The sequence below is a fragment of the Macrobrachium rosenbergii genome, chromosome 14 (genome assembly GCF_040412425.1).
Source record: "Macrobrachium rosenbergii isolate ZJJX-2024 chromosome 14, ASM4041242v1, whole genome shotgun sequence".
NCBI classification, from domain to species: Eukaryota; Metazoa; Arthropoda; class Malacostraca; order Decapoda; family Palaemonidae; genus Macrobrachium; species Macrobrachium rosenbergii.
In genome coordinates this window covers 32,293,713-32,312,749 of record NC_089754.1, presented here as the reverse complement: position 1 = coordinate 32,312,749, position 19,037 = coordinate 32,293,713, and the positions used below count along the sequence as shown (strand labels likewise).

Sequence of the window (19,037 nt, the reverse complement as noted above, 5' to 3'; positions counted from 1 at the left end):
ACAAGATAGACCTAGACCTAACCTAACCCAGCATGTACAACTTAACAACAAATCTAAACGAATCGCTTCTCTCTCTCTCTCTCTCTCTCTCTCTCTCTCTCTCTCTCTCTCTCTCTCTCTCTCTCTCTCTCTTCACATACACACACACACACACACACACACACACACACACACACACGATAACCTTTTCTGTTTAACAACAAATTAAACATCCCACAAACACACACACACACACACACACACACAGAGAACCTAACACTTTTCTGTTTAAATTCATCCCACAAAGAGAGAGAGTGTGCGGGGGATGCATTCATCAGTCACTAAAGTCATGAAGTTCCGGCATTTGTGCTTTGCGTGGGGAAGCACGGTCGTTAAATTTCGCCAGTTCCTTTGTTAACGCTTTTTTTGAAGGTGACCTCTCGACGAGATTGGAATTTTTTTTAAGAAATTTCCGATATTTAGTTTTATTTCTGGACTTTTCTCGAGTTTTAGATGTTATTCTTGAGTTTCATTCTTTATTCGTTATTTTTTTTTTTTACCGATTTGCCTTTTTCAGATATTCTTTTAATATTAAAATATAATTAAAAATGTGAAGTTACCTTCTTGTATGTCACAGTCATTACAGTACTGTATGTTTTGCCACAGTACTTAAAGTTTTTTACTTTCTTAAGCCATTTTTTTGGTGTACTTATACATTTTTCTTGTGTATTTTTTCTACGTATTTGGGCGAATAATTGTAAGTTCTTATATAAGTTAAAATGTGCTCAGTGAACAATTATAATATACACTGTTGTGTCATAAAATTGAGTTTGACCAGATAACTGACTGAGAATTCTCATCCTTTACAGTGGCAAATAAAAAAACCAGAATTATGTTTTTATAGCTCTCAAAAGTACTTGCAAGAGTGTGTTTTTATTGCTCCTGAAAGTATTTGCAAGTGTGCGTTTTTCAACCCTTTAAAAGTACTTGCAAGTGTGAAAGTGAAACTTTAACTCATGCAAGAGGTAATGGAAGGTCTTCCCAATTCGCTTAAAACTAGATCAAGCAACAACAACACCAGTTAACTATTAAATTTAGAGAAAGGACTACATCACATTACCTTGCCAACGGCCTACGCTGTTATATAGGCCTACTTAAAAAAAGAAAAGAAAAAGTAGGTCTGGCGCTGGGTCACGCGGCGCAAGATAGGCCTATATGTTTTAGCCGCGTGGTTGCAACGTCTTGTTGGATGTTCCCTCCCCGTATTGATCTTTATACTACGGGGTGGCAGAGTACGAGTATATACGTGCATGGGTGCGTACGTACTTATGTACGTACGTACGCACGCACTCCGGCAGAACCCTGTGCGTACTCTTTGACCCGAAAGCATATATACGCCTCGTGGTAGTTCAATGTGGATGTTTGTCTATATGACAAACATAGACATGATTCGTTTAGTAGTTCAATTACATCTGGGTTTTATCATCACGTTGAAAGCTTTTTCCAACACCTGCGCTGTTGTGGGTTTAGACCTAAGGGCTCACCATTACGCTAATGGACTTTGAGAGAGAGAGAGAGAGAGAGAGCGTTTTGTTTTGAAAGTCAGGAGAACGAGGGTCATGGCCTCTAGTCTGTTTTTCCCTTTTTTTCCGGACAGACTCTCTCTCTCTCTCTCTCTCTCTCTCTCTCTCTCCATCAAGTATTCGTGTTAGACATATTTATTCTCAGTTGCTCCGTGGTATCGATTTGAAGTAACGCTGCCCGGAGAGTAAATCCAGTATTTGCTATGTGAATAATTGTTATATATTTTCGTAAACAACTCGTATGTGAGTATATTACAAACGATGATACAATGGGTAACGTATATACGTCCATTAAAGCTTATTTTAAATAAAAACTTGAGACTAATATGCGTGTTTTGGTAGCACTGATTTTGTGCCGGCGAGTCGATCTATGGGAGGGGTTGGGAAGCCTGCTGCTCTCGGTTGCAGTGTCGGTCTAGGCCACGTGATCCCCAACCCCCTTTTTTTTTTTTTCTGTAGTCCATAGCTGGCAGCAGTGCCCATAGAGCGAGAATACTAATCCATAGGTAGGTTGCTTAAGGTAAAACCTTCGGTAAGAAATACTATTAATGGAATAAGGTAACAGGATTGCCGTTTACTTCCTTCAGTTACCTGACAGGAAAACTAACGGCATTACCAAGTTTCATTTGCTTTGATGTCGACTAATGTCATGTAATTCGTTTATATACCAGTCGTTTTCAAGCAATTTCAAACTAGGGCAATTATAAGAAGCTTTAAATGTGGTTTGTAAACGACTGGTTAATTTCGCAGATGGTTAAATGACGGGTTAATGTGCTAGACTAATGTGATGTGTTGGGCAACAAGGAGAGTCTATTCCTGAGTAGGTTGAATACGTAACGTGTGTGCTTGTTGTGATGTTATTTCGAGAGAGAGAGAGAGAGAGAGAGAGAGAGTATCTTTACGAGTAATGTGTGTGTGTGAGAGAGAGAGAGAGAGAGAGAGAGAGAGAGAGAGAGAGAGAGAGTATATTCACGAGTTAAGTGTGCATGTTACGCAACCATCTCGGTATCGGGAAATTATTCTGGGGTTCTGTAATAGACACCTGTATATAAAGAAGCTAGTCTTGCCAGACTGTGCCCAGCATTATCCAGGAGGGTCATCCAATGCCCTACCCACCTCGTACCCTGATGTTGGCCAATCCAGTGCATCCAGATCACTTGTGCGAAAACACAGCCTTAGGACACGCCTCGCTGGACACTGCTCTCTCTCCCTCATCTGTGACACGTTTCATTTTTACGTCAAAATACACCGTATAATATACTTGTTTTTAGGCTGATGCATCATGGAATAAAAACCTGTATTGTGTTGTATTCTGTTGTATTTTTGTATACATTCACTTTCTTGAAACTGAAACAATTCCTTTCAAAATAGCCGGCTCCCCAGTGGTAGCCTCCATTTTCGATTGTCTTCCTTTTCGTTGGGAGAGAGAGAGAGAGAGAGAGAGAGAGAGAGAGAGAGAGAGAGAGAATTACCTAGCTACGTAGTATGGATAAAAAATGTACAGTAGAATGTTGATTAGTGCTTTAGTCTAATTAAACCAACCGAAAAAGTATAGACTACTTGACCTGGAAGTTTTAGGACTGCAGTGCAGTTTTATTACTAGGTTGTATTTCAGTTGCCATGGCTTATTTTCTGTCTGTATCACTTGAATTGTTGCCACAGCCCTATCTAGCACAGCAATGAGACATCTTTATTGACATCAGTTAACTAGGCTAAGTTGGTATTAGAAGACAACATATAGTCTAATCCTCGTTAAAATTTACTGAAGAGATTATCCGACATAAACCTGATGACAATGCGAGTTTTGGCTGTTTTAAGTCTTATGCCTTGTCACTGTTTGTTTAGTTTCTTCCATTTTCTTCTGTTATTACTATTATTATTATTATTATTATTATTATTATTATTATTATTATTATTATTATTAAGTAATGTACACGTAAGAAACATACATTATTCTACGAACGTACAAGAGTTTACCTTTGAAGAGATTGTCTTTATATTAAAAAAATTAAGAATGACTAGGTTAAATAGATAAGGGTACAATTAAACACATAAATAATTTATAGACTGAAAGCCTTATTTAACGTTTTCTTTGCGCAGTCTTGAAAAATGTTGGTATGTAGACTAACACATTCAACATTTTAAGTATAATAAAAGGGGTTTGATGATGCAACTTCTCAATGTTTGCATGTTTATCTGTGTCGTGTTCTTTTCAAGTATGGCGTGACCTTGGATGGACACCCCCACCCCCTTCCTTCCTGGAGATGTCCAATTTAGATGAATTAATGCATTCAGCCTTCGACCTAAAGGCATTTTAGATTCAAGTGCGTGACCAAGTTTCAAGGTCACTGAAATGACCACGTAAGTTCATTTCGTTATTCGAGCTGTTATACCCCACTGTATTTGGTGTTACTCATTTGCCGGAGGCCTTGTGTATTTGGCAAGAGTTGTTTTGATGTCTGTGCATCTGTTGACTTCGAATTACTTTTAATTTTGTATTGATACAACTAGGAAACACACATCCCTTGGTTCAACATTTGTGTGATATTTTTTAACCGTCGTTCCTGCTTCGAGCAGCATAACGTAGTATATCTCCTTTAAAGCAAATGCGTAGTTTATTCAGAGAGAGAGAGAGAGAGAGAGAGAGAGAGAGAGAGAGAGAGAGAGAGAGAGAGAGGTTCACAACTCCGTATGGAAGTCTGCCTTAAATACTAGATGCTGAAAGGCCATTTCAGTTGCTTTTGAATTACGAAAGATGCTGTAGCTTCCAGTTATTAAAAGAAAAAAAAAATAGGTTTGAGGCCGACACCTTTATTCTCTATCGATCTGGAGCTTAGAGGAATATTTTTTCTAGAGATGTAATCTGAACAAGGAAATGAGTATAAAAAACACGCCATCTGAAATTTTTTTTTGATAACTGTCGTTGCTTTTTGATGAGCTTCATTGGTTATAACCTTGTTATGTTTTTATGTGAACATTTTTATGTACGTAATCGTATATGTTATGTTTACTTATAGCATTGGGTGAAGAAGCCACGGTCTAGACACGTGATAGCCAGGCTAGTCCATGTTGAGAATGTGGTTTTGATTACGAAAATCTTTGTTTTAATTTTTTGTTTTATTTTGTATACGCGTTATATTTATAAGTAACATTATTGTGCATCACATTACGGCAAACGTTTTACGTGTTTTATACTTGTTTTGATGTATTTTGTTCAGAATCAGCCTAGTTCTGACCGTGATATAATTATAGACTCATGTGTATAAGATGTACCGTATTGCCCTTAGCGGCTGCTGCCGCTGTATTCACCTCTGACACTTATGCCACCCTTTCGTAAGGGTGAAATTAAGCTTCCCCTTTGCTAAGGTTAAAATTCCCTTGGCATGAGATGCTGTTGTGTGGGACGTGGGGCGGAATGTTGCCTAGTTGTAGGGTGATGTTGATTCTTATGTTGGAAACCATGTGTGCATCGCGTGATACTCTTTGAAGCCGGTTTTGTTACTGGGATTTTTTCTTATTTTGATTTTAATCTGAAAGGTACTTTTTGTTATCTTTGCAGATAAATCGATGAAATCTTCCATGAAGATGTACTTGTTTTAGTAATTTACCATGTATATATTAGATAGAATTGACAAATGCGGAAATATCATCATGACGACGTGGATTTGTATGCTAGGCGGCGCCGTTTATGGCGATTGTCTACATAAGCTGAAATATTTCCTTTTAGAAATCGAAAAATAGCTACTGATATGTAACAAAGACCTTGACAAATGTTGTGAGACGCTTAATAATTCCTTAAAGTAGTAGAAAAACGACCATTAATGTATTTGATATTGTAATTTTGACTTATATTTATTCACAACACGTCATTAGCCTTGGTCTAACAGACCGTAAAGATCTTTGCACATGCGCTGTGAGTCTTACGAACACCTAGACCGATGTTGCTTGCCCACTGATGCATTCGAGGTGCTCAAACTGACCTTACTTGAACATATGCATTGTACATTCGGGGTGGGATTGGACTTCAGTGACATTGGTAATGCACAGTGCTTACAGGAAATGTGCATATTAGGAATCCTGCATTGTTTGCATATTTGTAATTCCTCAAATGAGCCTGTGGTGTTTTTTAAGTTCCTTGCTTGTTGTGATTATTCACACTTACGTTGTTTTTGTAGATTGAGCATTGGCTCTTGCTAGGCCTAAAATGGAGTATACTAAAACAATGTGCAATAGGCTTTTAGTTTTAGTATACGTGAGCACGGAAGACTTTCTACATATAGGTTCCATATTTTTATAATTTTTCTGGATTCAGGAAATCAGGAAAAACTCCAGCTTAATGTACTGAGATTATTGATTTTTTCCAGAGTCTTTCCTGCATAGTGCAGCACGCAACACAAATCAACCGTGTATGACCTCATAGGCTGATAGGACCTTCTCTTGTTCCCAGTCATACATTCACTTCCTCCTCCTCCTCCTGCTGCTCATTGTAGAAGAAAAGAAGGGCATGTCATTGTTTTTTCTGCATGTATGACCTCTTTGTTTCGGTTCATGTTTATCTTCTGTAGCAAGTTTTTGATATGGTGGCCTTGTAGCAGAGTCAAAGATTCAGGCTGCAGTGTCTATCTTTACTAGTGGCCGTGAGAGGCATGTGGTGTTGAATAATAATAATGATTCATGTATTTGTAGGATAATAATAATAATAATAATAATAATAATAATAATAATAATAATAATGAATCTGGCAAATCTTTGCTTTTATGATAAATTACAAATTAGTAATGATAGTAATTTCATTTATTATTTTTATTATTGTTATTATTATTATTATTATTATTTGTGTATTTTAAGGCTAACAGTATCAACAGCAACACAATAATAATAATAATAATAATAATAATAATAATAATAATAATAATAGTAACCGTCAACCAGAAAACTAGAAAACACATGACAATACACAAAGCAGTACACCCAATAATGGTCTGTGATGAATCAGTTGTAGTACAGTACCTACAAACACTGGTAGGTAAAAAAAAGTTCAGATGAACAGTTTGGCTGGATCATCTCATATAATCCCTTCCCCCCAGCACACACTCACGCACTCATTGTTTTTGAAATTTACTCTTAGGCAGAGGCACACTGAAAAATTTGTTGTAACTGCTGTTTTCCTTCCTAGTGGACAACAGTTAAACTCTGAAGAGTTTGAACTGACCTAACTCAAGGTATACAAGTGGTCACCTCGAATTGTGATACCCAAAAGTTGAAGTAATACATTGCATGTACCTTCCTGCAATGTTCCATCCTGGACCTGAATGTGAATTTTGCCCTGGGGAGTACAAGAACTTTAAAACTATTTTTGCCAGCACATATTCGTAATAGATAAAATGATATTCGGATCAGGCATTGGAAGCTCATAACAGTTATCAAGAATTCTTGACCATTGTCTGTGCAGCTTCACAAGTTGGACATGTTGATCACCATTTGGTGACCTTTTGTTTTTGTAATTGTTAAGAAATAACATTTTGTTTGCCAAAACTCATTGTATTGGTATTCTCAAGTTGAAGGTGCTTTGCAAACAGTACAGTACTACAATTTTAAGTGTTTTTTTTTATCACTTTCCTCTTGTATATCCAAAATAGTCTATATATGGGCTATTAGGACATCCCAAGATGACATCACTTTTAGAATGAATATTATGATAATTTCATTATTTTATCTTCTTGTCATTTTAGAGATATACTGTATTTCACTAATCTATTTTGTGGTCTAACTTAACTGGTAGTATATAAATGATTTTGTTATTAAATTTCAAAATGGAGTCATTTATTTATTTATTTTTATTTATAAACTAACTTTAATGTTGGTAAGGAATATGGAATTACCTCAGTTCTTGACATTCAAAGATCACCACGGTAAAATAATATTTTTATTTCTTGTCTGTTCTGTATTGTGTTACAATAAACAAACATTATACATTTTTGTACTTATTCTTCAAGAAGCAAAAATATTTAAGTAACAAGGAAACAACATTAGTGTTTATGCTCTGAGTGGGATATCCAATTTGGAATGGCTCCCATCACAAAATAAAATGCTTAAGCTGAATTAAGCTATCAGCTGTGTTCTCTCTCTCTCTCTCTCTCTCTCTCTCTCTCTCTCTCTCTCTCTCTCTCACCAAACTTTTTTTGCCCTTGAATTTATGCTCGTGGTTTCGTCTTCATTGCAAGAATTTGCAAGTTTGCAATTTTGCCTTCTGGGCAATGCTCGACTTGATCAAAGCATATGGTGCACTTTGCTTTGGTTACTACAATTTGTTAGTCATAATGTTTGTTGGAATTCATTGTTCTTACATTTGCTGATAATCGTCTTTAATCCTCATTCATATATCATCTGATTTGGGAAGGACACATTGTCGCTTTTGCTGTATAGTTCATGTTGTTCCCACGTCAGTACTTAGAGAGAAAGCATGCCAAAGGTGACAGGTTTTCATGAGTTTTTTTAGATATGTGAAGATTTTCCCCACGTTCTATTTGTTTAGGTAGGTGAAGATTTCCCCCATGTTCAACCTCAATGTGCCACAATAATAAAAACCAGTTCCCCTTTGGAATGGTGCCATGTAGAAATACCCCAGTAGTTAATGTAGTCATCAAGATCTAAATAGCAGGGAGAGAGGATATGGTTTATGTGCCAATCATAACACTAGGGCAACACTATGGTTTTGAAAAGAGAGTTTAAAACAGAAGAGTTTGTAGGGGTGCAGGAGACATTAAATGTCTTAAGTAATTTTTCAGTCTCCTTAGAATTTCATTTAGAAACTACAGGTTTATGGTTGGAAACAAGAATAAGATATTGCATTTCCTAGTGGCGTCTGATGAACGTGTTTTTCTTTTCCAGGTTTCACGGCGTGCACAGCCACCAACCCCATCTGGTTCATCAAAACACGGTTGCAACTAGAGTACAGCCAGTACGGCCATTCTCCCTCAGCCCTTAATTGTATACGCCGTACCTATAGACAACAGGTCAGAAGTTCGTGTTTAGAATTAGTGACTGAATAAATAATTTGTATGGCTAACTTAAGGTTTGGCTTTACAGCCGTTACTGAAATCGGGTAAAATAGATATCACTGATATAGCAACGTGTCATAATGTGGACTTGAGTCCATAAATGAATAAATAGTGAGATATTTTGTCTTTTATGGTAAGTCGAAGGAAAATACTTTTTGTCACAGTGGTAGTGTATTAAGTTGAGACTTTTGCTTTTTTTTTTTTTTTTACTGTATTTGTTATGCATGAATGTATTTGGCTACACTTGACCAAGCCATTGAATTTGTACACACGCCTTCGTTATATACTGTACACACTGGCATTGCTTGGGCATACATAAGTAAACATGTTTGTTTACTATTAGTATTCCTGCCCAAGTTTGTTTGCCAATTTGTAATGATATTAGTGCCTAGAGAAATTTATGTCTTAGTAAGTGACAGTGTATAATTATCATCGGTATGTTCATGTTTTCTGGGTGCCTGCCAGTCTACATACCCACAGTATTTCCTGCAAATGCAAAGTGATGTCTTGCCAGACACTTAATCTCAGTCTCATCGTTATAGGAAAGATTCAGATGTAAACACTTGTCCCAAATTATATGGGCCATTATATATTATCATCAGCTGTCATGTAGTTGGTGTTTCTTACTTGGATTATGCTTTTCAAGTCTCTCTAGGTCACATCAGAAAAATGATAATGAATTTTTCTTCTTTATTGTTGACAAACCTCATGAAAAAGGGGCAGGTTGAATGATTCAGGAAGTACAGATGATGATGATGATGAAGATGAAATTAGACCACCGAGTTAAAATTTTTTTTATTACTTGTTGGGTACAATCCGAAGACTTTTTTTGAATAAAAAGTGAAAATTAGAGCAAGGCAAAGTGAAAGATGACAGCAAAGTGGGAAGAGACCAGATAAAAACAAATGGAGCCAAAGGATGTTGCAGATAGCCATTCATTAGTGCTATCTTCATCGTTGGAGATACAGGAGGAGGCAGAAAATTCCAAATAGAAGTGAGGGATCTAGATTGATCAAACCAGCTTATCCCTGGTTTTGGAACTTTTTGTTTTTTATGTTTGTTATTTTAAGATCTGTGTGTGTGTGTGTGTGTGTGTGTTCTGTGAGTCTTTGCGGATGAAAGCACGTGTGAATATAAAGTACTGTAGTGTGAGGTGGTTTTAAACTGAAGACTATGATAATAACTATTTTGTTTATTTTTATTTTAACTGTTCTGTAAAAGAGGTGATTATTTTCACTTAGACTCGGCTATTTCTTGTATTATACACTCGATTAAATCAAAATGCCAAAAGCATTTTCAGTTCTATAATTACCTGGGAACCTGTAAGAACAAAATATTTTTTATCATTATACTCATGATGTTAGTGTTCTGTTGGATGCAGTTTGTGTCATCATCTGTAATTTTGCTCTGTGTACAATAAAGAACAAAATTTTTTTATTGTTATATGCATGACTTTGTTTTGTTGTATGCTTTCTATGTGTCATCATCTATAATTATGCTTTTCATTCCGTACAGGGTATCAGCGGGTTTTACAGAGGGATCACAGCGTCATATTACGGCATCTCAGAAACCGTCATTCATTTTGTCATATACGAAGCCATCAAAGCTAAGCTTGCTGCGTATAGGTAAGGGTATGCAGAACTGCATAGCATTATCTGTTGTTTTGGTCACTGTAAAATTTAACAGAATTTCGAAGATATTACTTCTTAGTTCAGTATTATATTTTACAGTACCTACTGTATCTCTTAAAGATGTTACTGTTTAAGAGGAGATAAGAGTAATAAGGTTGTGTTGGCCAAAAAATGTTCTATTTAGATCAGTATTATTTGTTTAGAATTTTGGTAACAATGATCAAATTGCTTTCATTATAGCTGGAGTTTTTGTGTTATAGATGTTTAACAAACTTTCATGCTAAAATGTGAATTTTTGTTGCCGTATCAGTGTGGTTCTTGACGTACAGCATTGGTCATCTTTCAAAATATGAAAATTGTGCCATAAAGCATAGGGTAATTATAACACCTGGGCTAAATGAATAGAATCTTTTTGCAGGTTGTAAGTGTTTCTTGTACCAAGTCCCAATTTGTTGTTTTTTCATTTTAGGCAAGGCAATCCAAGCAGCAGATCTGCAAGGGACTTTCTCGAATTTATGCTTGCTGGGGCTACATCTAAAACCATCGCCTCTTCCATTTGCTACCCACATGGTTAGTGCTTGGTCACTCTTGTTAGCTTTTCATGCCTCGTAATCCTCAGCCACATAAACTGGACTTTTAGATCTCTTGTAAGTTTCAAAGCGTTGAGGTTTGGTAAGGTTGCTGGCTTCATGATAAATTCTTTATAAAACTTAAAACTACAAAAGTATGAGGATGCATATCTCTGAAGACCCTAATTCTCCTTAGGTTGAAAGGCTTCATAATGCCCTAAAGTTTACCCAGTTTACTGTATACAGCATGCTAAGTTTGTACACTGCAGGCTGTAGCTTTGCTCTGATTGACGTTTTACTTAGGAATTCACGTGATTGTTTTCCTCCAACAGAAGTTGCAAGGACTCGGTTAAGAGAAGAAGGCTGCAAGTATCGAGGTTTCTGGCAAACCTTAGGCCTAGTGTTGCGTGAAGAAGGTTGGGGGGGCTTGTACAGGGGACTAGCCACCCAGCTTGTCAGACAGATTCCCAATACGGCTATCATGATGGCTACCTACGAGGGTGTAGTCTATGTTTTAACAAGGTGGGTGCAGTATAGTATTTTGTTCCTGCTCTTAATCGTTATTGTATTACAGTACTTATCATTATTGTTATTGTACTTCTGTATCATGAGTAGCTTCTTTTGTGTTTCCAGTTGCTCTAAATGTGAACCATAGGCTGAAGTTCATTTCTGAATTGTAAGAGTAAAACCTCCCTCTTATCTCTACACCTGTTATTGTGTGTAATGCTAAATGTATGCTGTTCAGATTTTCTTTATATTTGTTTTCCCATATGACAAGTTTGTTCTTGGATCATTACTATACATGTGGAACAACCAATCTTAAAGTTATCTACGTTTCATTCATAACTAAAAATCATATAGTACCAGTAATATAGGTTCAAGAACTTAGTTGTACAGTAGGTCAGTACAAACAGCTTCTTAAGATGAAATTTTTTTTTTTTTTTTTTTTTTTTTATATGTAAGCCAGTTTTGTATGATGTTACATTGTGTGTTTTTGTAGTTTATAATAAAGTTGATTTAACAGGACTACTTGCACAGGGATTGCCTGAATTATTTGTTCCTGAATATGTGAAAATGGAACAAGTGGCAAGACACCGATGGAAATAGAAGAAAAATAAAAGGCAGAGAGTAATACATTGTGACTTGAGAGATGCTATAAAGAACCCTTGAGTAGGTAGCAGTTTATTGCTAAGGCATGCTGTAGGCAGTACCTCCCTTACAGCTATGGTGCCGTTAGGAAATTGCAATACAGTACATTTGGGTATATGACTGGTTTCTGTAAGTCTCGAGTAAGTTGCACTTAGTGAGTTAAAGATAGAGTATCATTTCCTTTGATCATGACATAGAGTATCATTTCCTTTGATCTACCTAATCTGGTGGCTTATATCAACAAGTTTTTGTCCTTAATGTGTTTGAATGCCCTCAGTTTCACTTAAAAATATTAAACAAAATGTAAATTGTGTTTGATATAAGGCAAATATAAAAGCCGAGATATTTTCATTCCACTGTACTCTTCATGCTCTTGTGTCAGATCCACTAAAGAGTTTAATAGGGGTATTCATTATCATCAGGCTGTCTGCTCAGATGACTGAGAGGGTGATTATACAATGACATTTTTAATGGAGTTGTTGCTTTCGTCATTGTCAAAGCTTGAGAGTCAGGATGTACTGTATAGGAGAGGAAGTAGAGGATGAAAAAGGATGGCAGGAAATTGATAAGTTCAAATCATTTTGGGGGTTTGAACTGCTGACCAGTGATTTGCCAGCCCAATGCTACATCCACCCATTCATAGAGGGAATTAAAGTGGGTGGAAACAAATATGCCATTGAATGTACTTTAGAATCAAAAAGCAGAGATATTGTACCCATGTACTCAATTCTCCCTAAAGGCAATGTGGTGATGTATACATTATAAGCATGCAGCTTTATAATATGTACTCCATTACAAACCTCCCTTTTGGGATTTGAGCTGCTGTCTTGTATCGCTTGTCAAAAGCCTTAAATTTCTGTTTGACAATATTTCCTTATGACTTGATGCTGCAGATTGGGTGCTGTAGTGCACAAGTCATATGGAAACAATATTCTGCACATCACGTAGCATCCCACCCAAACAAACAACACAACCTCTTGATTACAATCTTAGAAGATAGTAAAATTGTGATTTTGATATATCAGTAGTGATTAAAGTACAGTATAGACAAAAACCCATACTTCAAATGGTTGTATACTGGGGATGACTGATTTTACAGTGTTTATCCTGGTTGTGCAAGGTTTGTAATAGTTGAGTTAGCTTAAGGGTTGTGCACACATGAGGGTTTTTGACTATATATAAAAAATATAAAAATAAGATCATTGTTTTAAAAGTTTTGTTTTATCTTTGCAGGCATTTCGGTACCCAGAACGAATTCTATGACGATGATGATGATTATGATGACGACATGGATGAGGACTAATTGTTGTCTTCGTACAAGACATCCTACTTAGTTGTTCTCAGCTGTCATCCTTAGTCATAATAAATATATATAGCCTCGTGTCCGTCTCATGGCTAGAGTAGTCATGAAACAAGTTATATAATGCTCATCGTTATTTGGTTGGAAAGACAAAACTCATAAAAGTTGTGCACCATTGATGAAGAGTTTTCTTTTTTAGGAGAGTGTGTGTTGTATTTTGCCGTCAACTTTTTCAATTGGTATAATCAGTAATTTTGCAGTCAGTTGAGTCATTGGTTTATTCCTCGTATTCCGTTCACCAGAATATTAATTTTGGTTGCAGTCCTTTAAGGGTGGATTAGATGATTTATTGGTTAGTTGTTTTCTTCTGGATTTGGCAATCCATATCGAGGTGCTTATGCATTGTTCCTAGTAATGACAGTGATCATAGTGATATTTTTGTTCTTGTGATTCAGTTACCTGTGCATGTGCATTCCACAGCTGGAGTAACTGGCACCCATATCGTGTGTAAAGTGTGTTTGCGTGTATGTACGTTTGTCATGTTTCTTGGAGTGGGTAGTGCCAGTGTTGGAGTAGACCCTCCAATTACTCTTATGTAGAAGGATTCATTGGATCGAAGGACTCAGTGATGGGTGTATGCAGGTTTATCACACCTGTTGTCATTCCATGGGCAACAGGCAGGTGTTGGGGAGAATGTAAGAATTCATTTTGATGTGAAGCACTTGGTGTTTGGCATTGCTTGAAGTAGTACTGCAAATCTTCAATGAATGCACTGTTGGTTGTAGCAATATCTCCTAATAATGTAAAGCAGGGGAGAGTGTGAAGTCTCAGAGGTATTTTCTCTGAAGTACATGAATGCTCTGAAGGTTTTTTTTTTTATTGTACATAGTAATGTTTGTGTATATACAAAAACTGTAAATCTAGCTCTGTGCCTTTATGTTACGTCTGCTACCTAACGAAGAAGCTGTGAAGATGTATTCTTTCAAGTCATGCAGTCCAAGTTCTGCTGTATCTATTTTAGAATATCATCACTCCAGTTTTCTTTTGTATTTACCACTACTACGCCACAAAATGATGATTCTCTACTGCTACTCTGCCACAAAATGATGGTTCTTCTGCAATAGTGAAAGTCGTACCAAACATTAATTTTTTGTAGTGTTCCTGTATTATCAGCGGGTTATGCAGCCTTTCAAAGTAAAGAGTATTAGTGAAATTCAAGGCTGACATTGAAGTAAGACTGGTAACTGCAGTACATATAATGTTTTTGAATTGAAGACATCATCAACTTGCAGCTGGTAACTGTAGTAGAGTGGTTAACACTTTCTGCAGCTCGTTGGATTGGGTACACACTGATGTATACTTGGATGAAGTGATCAGTCATGAAGTAATGAACTAACCACACTATGATAGATATACATCTACAGTCTTCATAGCATCTAGTCTTGCAATCAGTTGTGGCTGTGATCGTGACATTAAGCTTTTGTTTGCATCTAGATAAATGCAGGTTGTTTATATAACTGGAAGCACAATGCCAATCAAGCACAATAGTAAACAGATGAAGGTGGTGTTCTTGATGCTATTGTGTCCTTTGTTTTGATCTAGAGATTCTCAGTTTGTCCAGTGTTTTGACAATTTCTCTACTTGCATGGAAGTAATCTGCAAAGCATTTTGAACTTTAGCTTGGAGACGAGACGTCTTTTTAAAGTTTAGGTGAAGTTGACAATTTCCAAATAAGTAACATGAAAAAAAAAATAAACTTGCATCACCTGTAGCATATTTAGACTCAGTGTTTGTTTATACAAAGTGTAGTATACCATATTGGACGACAAACCTTGACAAAGGAAATCTCTTTATGTAGAAAAACTTCCAAACAACTTTTCATCATTATTGAAACAAATGATGTAGCACATACACACTTATCATACTTAGTTGTATATAATAGGACATGATAGCTTACTTTTGAGGTGAAGTTTGAATCTGCAATATAGTCATATACTGAGAAACTCATTTCCCATTAACAAGACTGGGGAAACTTCTGTATAGTATTAGTCAAACCTACTGTGCAGTGGTTCGTTAAGTTCCAGTTTTTGCTCAACATTACAGGTTTAGTTATGATTCCAAATTAGGGTTAGGTGTTGATATTTATATAGCTTGACCTCAACAGCATTGTCGTGCTGACTCGTAGGGTTTTCCTCTTTTCAGATGTATATTAGATATTGTATATATATAATTTTTGTAAGGTGGGTTTTGTTTATACGGTAAGGTTTAACGGAAAAGAGCAAGCAGGTTTTTTGTGATTGGCAGCATCTCAGATATCAGGAATTCGTTGTGATTACAAGTAGAAATTCTGATAGGCTACTTTAGGTGGGAAAGGTCATATTGCTTCTTCAATTTTCAACCAGTTAAAGAGCATATGCAAATTAGCCTTGGGATCAGAACAGCTTTTATGATAAATAAAAATCTTAATTTTTTGTGTCAGGTTTTTCAAGAGAATATATACTGTTTTGTGAATGCTCACAGTGGTTTTGTTATTTTGAGAGCATAAATATGATGATCTGTGATTTAATTTTTCCTACACAAGCTTCTCACTGAACAGCTTATAGTACTTCACCAGGTGTCATTATTATTGCATAGAAAGTTGATTTTGCAGGATGTAGGTACCGCATATGGATGTGCTGTGAATTGTGGGCTGATATTCAAGTGTGCTGTGTTGCCTGCATTTCTACAGTTGTTTTTTAAAGTTATTGTGAAAATTTAAGCCGATGATTTGATCTAGAAGGTTTCTGTAAGGCTTCGTGCTATGCAGATAACCTTACAAATGTGTCTAATAGATGCATAATTTTCTAGTTTGTGTAGTAGTAGTTTTTCAATTCAATTCAATATTTTTTATTATTATTTATGGTCCACTTTGCAGCTCGTTGGTACCGCACATGATGCGGCTACTTTCTATGCCTGGAAAGTTGCTTCCTATGGCTTTATATTTCTTTGCCACGAACGTCTTCCCGGTGTGGTTTAGGTATAGGTAATTATATCTAAAGCCACTGTAGCTTTGCTATCTTCTTTAACAGATTTTATTTTTAATTCACTATTTCTTGAGCTGTGCCAAAAATATGTTTTCCAGCATGAGGATAAAAAGCACCACGGTTCTTTTGCACGGAAATGCAATTGCTCTTGCAGTCCACATTAGTTTAACGGCGTCAGTGAGAAAGCTTGTTTGTATGGTGTTTAATGTTAGGTTATGCACACGATTTGTTTTATAGGTAATGCCCTTTTTGAAGTCCAGAGCTACTTGACACCATCAAAAGGGAATCACGAAAGGCAACAGAGATCCCATACCAGTAGAAAGAGGTTCACTTTCATTCTTCGGGAATGGAAGGCATAAGCTCAAACACAAATTGAGCAGCACAAATGTGATGTGTAACTGGTAAAATTTCAAACAAAATGGTACCTGAAATTGGATTATATAAAAACCTTTCTCTGAGCTTTCATGTTATGCATATAGCTTTGTAAATAGATGTTTATATATTTGTTGAAATGTAGCTTTTAAAGCCAATAAAGATATGTAATTGAGATTATGTGGAAGTATTATTTGAACCTTGTGCCTTTTAATATACTTAAATATTAACTTTATTAATTTTTAAATGTATTTTTTCTTTAATAACTGATCACTTCCTTCTGTGTTTCCTGTTACCTTATGTTACTTCTTTCAAATAGACAGTACATTCTTTGGAAGCTTCAATTTCAAGTAACAATTACTCCTGTGGTTTGTTCCTTATAAATAGGGTTCATCATCTGAATAATAACAGTTACCTTATGGTGAATTGAAAGCAGCGATTAACTGCTTCTGTAAAGAATGGAATCGAGGTATTATGCAAAATACAAGACATCAATTCTTGTCAGTGATGTATTAACACGTGAAATTTATGGTAATGAACTATCCACTGAACGCAAAATGTAGAAAAACGTAGAATACAGCACATCTACAGTAGTGTTCTTCAAATATTAGCAGGTAGCATTTTGGAAAAGCAGTACAGTAGTAGTCAATATTTACTTTCTGTTAGATGAGCGTAAGTGTAAGTTCAGCATCCTACCTCAACTCTAGTAGAGAAAAATGACGTGTTCATGATATGTACATTTCTGTACATAACTGAATTCAATGCACTTCATAAGTAACAAGGCTGCCATCGAGAATAAGAAAAACGACATCGCTCCTCTGGGTATAAATTTTTGAATGGTAGGAGAATGAAGATTATTTATTTGGAGGATGAGTACCATTAGCCATTTTTTTTAAATCAAAAGGCTTATGATACATTACACTGTACACCACTACAACAATGGTTAGAGGCCATCTGTTAACGTTTATAGAGAATGTCCTCAGACGTTTTTGGACGCCCACAATTTTCGGAGAAAATTTCAACAGCAAGTGTTTCAAAGGAGCTCATTATACCTACGAGCAGGTAACACCGTTACAAATCTTAGCAAGTTTAATTGGAAATACATTGTGTACGTATGTATTTGCAAACCAACAGTATAAATGACTTGCTCTTTCTTTCGAGGTATTTTTGAATATCTGAATATTTTGAACTCGTAACCACTTGAAGTTGAGAGGGCTCACTCAACCCGGCCGTAAAAGCGATGGCTGTCTTGGGTAACGATGCTCTTAAGGTGGGAACAATCTAATTAATATTCAAGATACGGTAGGCAGCGCATTTTTAGCTATTTTGTCAGGACATTTGACAAAGAAATCACTTTGCTACTTCAAAGCATTTTAATGAGTTTTCTGTAAATAAAAACCGTTGACATGTTCCTTAAAATGATATACATATAATTAACCCGAGTGTCGTGCATTACACCCCTCGTTGTTCATAGCTCAAAATGATGCTGAATGTATTTAAAAAAAATACTTAAGTTTACCGTTGAATGATTGACCGCCTAGTGTTGTATTAGTTGTATAGTAGAATCTATTCTTTTTTAAGGACTGAAAAGTAATGAGCATTTTCAGTTGGATACCTATACTCAAAGCAATGGAAATTTTAGCAATATTGCAGGATGGAAATGGGAGTAAAGTCTAATAGAACGTAAGCAAAAAAGTAATGAGAGACAAATCAACAATGTAGCTTTGTCAAGTTTATCACTACCAAACAACAATGATATCTGTTAAAAATGATCGGGGAGAGGATAAAGAGCCATTTTGCAGCTACGCAAACAGAGAATTGTGGCATCATTTTAAGTAACGCAACTAGAGCTACGCTTCAAAATAAACACGGAAGAGCTAGGCAAAATTTCATGCATTTCCTAGTTGCTGTTTGCCAAAAACTGCTAAATCACGTATTGCATAATGTTCAAAGGAACTTCATCGTTTCCGTGCAACAGCAACAAAATGTTTGTTATCAAAATTTCTGTTTGGAATAGAAACCCTTGATTTAAATCGTAAAACTATACGTAGACGTTTCAAGCAATATAAATCAACTATATCATATCTCATAAAATGTATCGGCAAATAAATAAATAGACAACTTAATACCGAAGTCAACTTCTAACCAGAAGTATCGGACATCGCCTTGATGCTTTGCACGAGCGATCTTCTTAGGCTTATGCAGTGCTGTTCGCGATTTTCGGATAGTGCCGATTTTGCGTTCCCGCTCGATACCGGACGAGTTTGTTTTGTGTGGTTTGTTTGTTTTTTTTTTTGCATTATTTTTCTAGTTGTTTGTGCGTTTTTAAAAATTATTTTTGCTCGTTTGCTGTTGAAGAAAAAAGTCGAA

The 19,037-nt window shown here is 36.1% G+C and overlaps 1 protein-coding gene across 1 annotated transcript in view; it reads left to right on the top strand.

Annotated features, from left to right (window-relative positions):
* Positions 1 to 16,847, top strand: part of Rim2 (replication in mitochondria 2) — a 51,101-nt gene extending 34,254 nt beyond the window's left edge. The window contains exons 4-8 of the mRNA XM_067116280.1: positions 8,454 to 8,578; positions 10,139 to 10,248; positions 10,724 to 10,824; positions 11,156 to 11,345; positions 13,206 to 16,847. Of these exons, the coding sequence (XP_066972381.1) occupies positions 8,454 to 8,578; positions 10,139 to 10,248; positions 10,724 to 10,824; positions 11,156 to 11,345; positions 13,206 to 13,275 (596 nt within the window). The 3' untranslated portion in view covers positions 13,276 to 16,847. The remainder of the gene's footprint in view (positions 1 to 8,453; positions 8,579 to 10,138; positions 10,249 to 10,723; positions 10,825 to 11,155; positions 11,346 to 13,205) is intronic.
* Positions 16,848 to 19,037: the final 2,190 nt, after the last annotated feature.